Source organism: Nicrophorus vespilloides, unplaced genomic scaffold (genome assembly GCF_001412225.1).
Source record: "Nicrophorus vespilloides isolate i.1.1-1 unplaced genomic scaffold, Nicve_v1.0, whole genome shotgun sequence".
NCBI classification, from domain to species: Eukaryota; Metazoa; Arthropoda; class Insecta; order Coleoptera; family Silphidae; genus Nicrophorus; species Nicrophorus vespilloides.
Window position 1 is genome coordinate 10,316 of NW_017096128.1, and position 1,764 is coordinate 12,079.

The following is a 1,764-nucleotide window of genomic DNA, read 5'->3' on the forward strand; positions in this document are numbered from 1 at the left end:
TTCTATGTGATTAACAATATAAAATTATTTATTTATATGCAGAAACATCCGTGAACAATCTTGCATCTCTTAGGTCATTCGTATTTATATTCAAATTACTCTGACTTCTACAATTTTCCTCTCGCAAGATGTTTGACCTACTAATTTCGTTTGTGCTGAAATGGAACAAAACAAAAATTGAAACATTGTTGATGTTCAGTTCAGTATTTTTTTTCAGTTATTCCCGGCGGTCGCATGAAAACTGAAACGCGGCTCTCCCATTTGACATTAATATTCATTTAACGCTGCAAAGCAAACAAAAAATGCAGAATTCCGCGTACGCAGAGATGACAGTAACGAGGCTATAAACGGACCCAACATTTTTTTCGAAATGTTGCAAATTTTTCCCATTTTCTTTGTACAAAAAAAAGCAAAACACAAGAGTTTTATTTTTCATTTCATTCCATTCATAGTTTGTATAGATTTTTCAGGTATTTAAATTGTAGCAAATTCTTTAATAAACTGTGTTAATTTTTGTGTAATAAAATTGTAACATTTTTTCTTAGAAATTAAATAAATTTGTAATGCGAATGAATGGGTTAAAGGTGGGTTTAGGAAACGAATACGTGTCTCCTATTATATATGCGCCTCGGCACGAGATAATCTCTCACATCATTAAGAGTAATCATTCTATTAAGCCGTGAGGCGTGGAATAGTAGGAGTAATGTGAAGAGAAGAGAAGAGGAGATCGCTTCTCCGGCTCTTGGAGAAACCAATCTTCAAGATGTTTTCGGTGAAAACAGTTCTGCTGCTGCTTTCCGCCACCCTGTAAGTAATACCGTTCCATAAACGTTCGAGTGCACACACATAGATAGATATATTTGTTAACGTTTCAGATGTGCTGAAGCCACGATTTACCAAAGGAAACAGGAAAAGCAAATACTCGACAACATTCTTTCCGTGAATTATGATTCCCGCATCCGGCCACCATCGAACGCCACAAGTACCGAAGCTTCGAACGTTCATTAAGCAAACATTTTCATTCATTTGTATATCTATCGATTTTTTTTCTTCAGATGGACCAATCGATGTTACAGTCAATATTGCCGTGATGAAAATCACAAGTGTCGACGATGAAAGCATGGTAATTTTTTTTCATTTTTTTAACAGCTTCAATTAGATTTAACGCATGATGTAAGAACATTAATAGGTGCAACTTAATTGACACATCAATTAACAGTGTTACTAATGAAGTTAAGAAAATGAACGAATCGTCGCCAATTTCCTTGAATTAAATCCAAGATGATGTAACTTTTCATTGATTAAAAATTGTAGAAAAAATAGCCAAAATTTTAGAAATAGAAAACAAATCAATTTCTCAATGGTTTTTCATGAATTTTATATGAATTGTCTAAAAGTTGAATTGATTGAAATATTCATAATGAATTAATCGCAAAATTACATAATTATCTATAGTTTCATTGAATTTAATCAAATTTAGTATATAAATTCCAGAATTCAAAGTAAATCAAAAGATTACATAATTTTTGATAATTTCATTGAATTTAATCAAATTTAGTATAGAAATTCGAGAATTGTATAAAGAAAAAAGAATTTAATCAAAGTGAATAGAAAAATACATAAATTTTGGTAATTTCATTGATTTTCATCAAAATTAATAAAGAAATTCGAAAATTGTATAAAGAAAACTGAATTTAATCATAGTTAATCGAAAAATTACATAATAATTGATATTTTCATTAAATATAATCAAATTTAGTATAG

General features: G+C 30.2%; 1 protein-coding gene across 1 annotated transcript in view; it reads left to right on the forward strand.

Annotated features, from left to right (window-relative positions):
• Positions 1–686: 686 nt before the first annotated feature.
• Positions 687–1,764, forward strand: part of LOC108569710 (glutamate-gated chloride channel-like) — a 2,718-nt gene continuing 1,640 nt past the window's right edge. Inside the window, exons 1-3 of the mRNA XM_017931370.1 lie at positions 687–807; positions 876–982; positions 1,056–1,123. Of these exons, the coding sequence (XP_017786859.1) occupies positions 764–807; positions 876–982; positions 1,056–1,123 (219 nt within the window). The 5' untranslated portion in view covers positions 687–763. The remainder of the gene's footprint in view (positions 808–875; positions 983–1,055; positions 1,124–1,764) is intronic.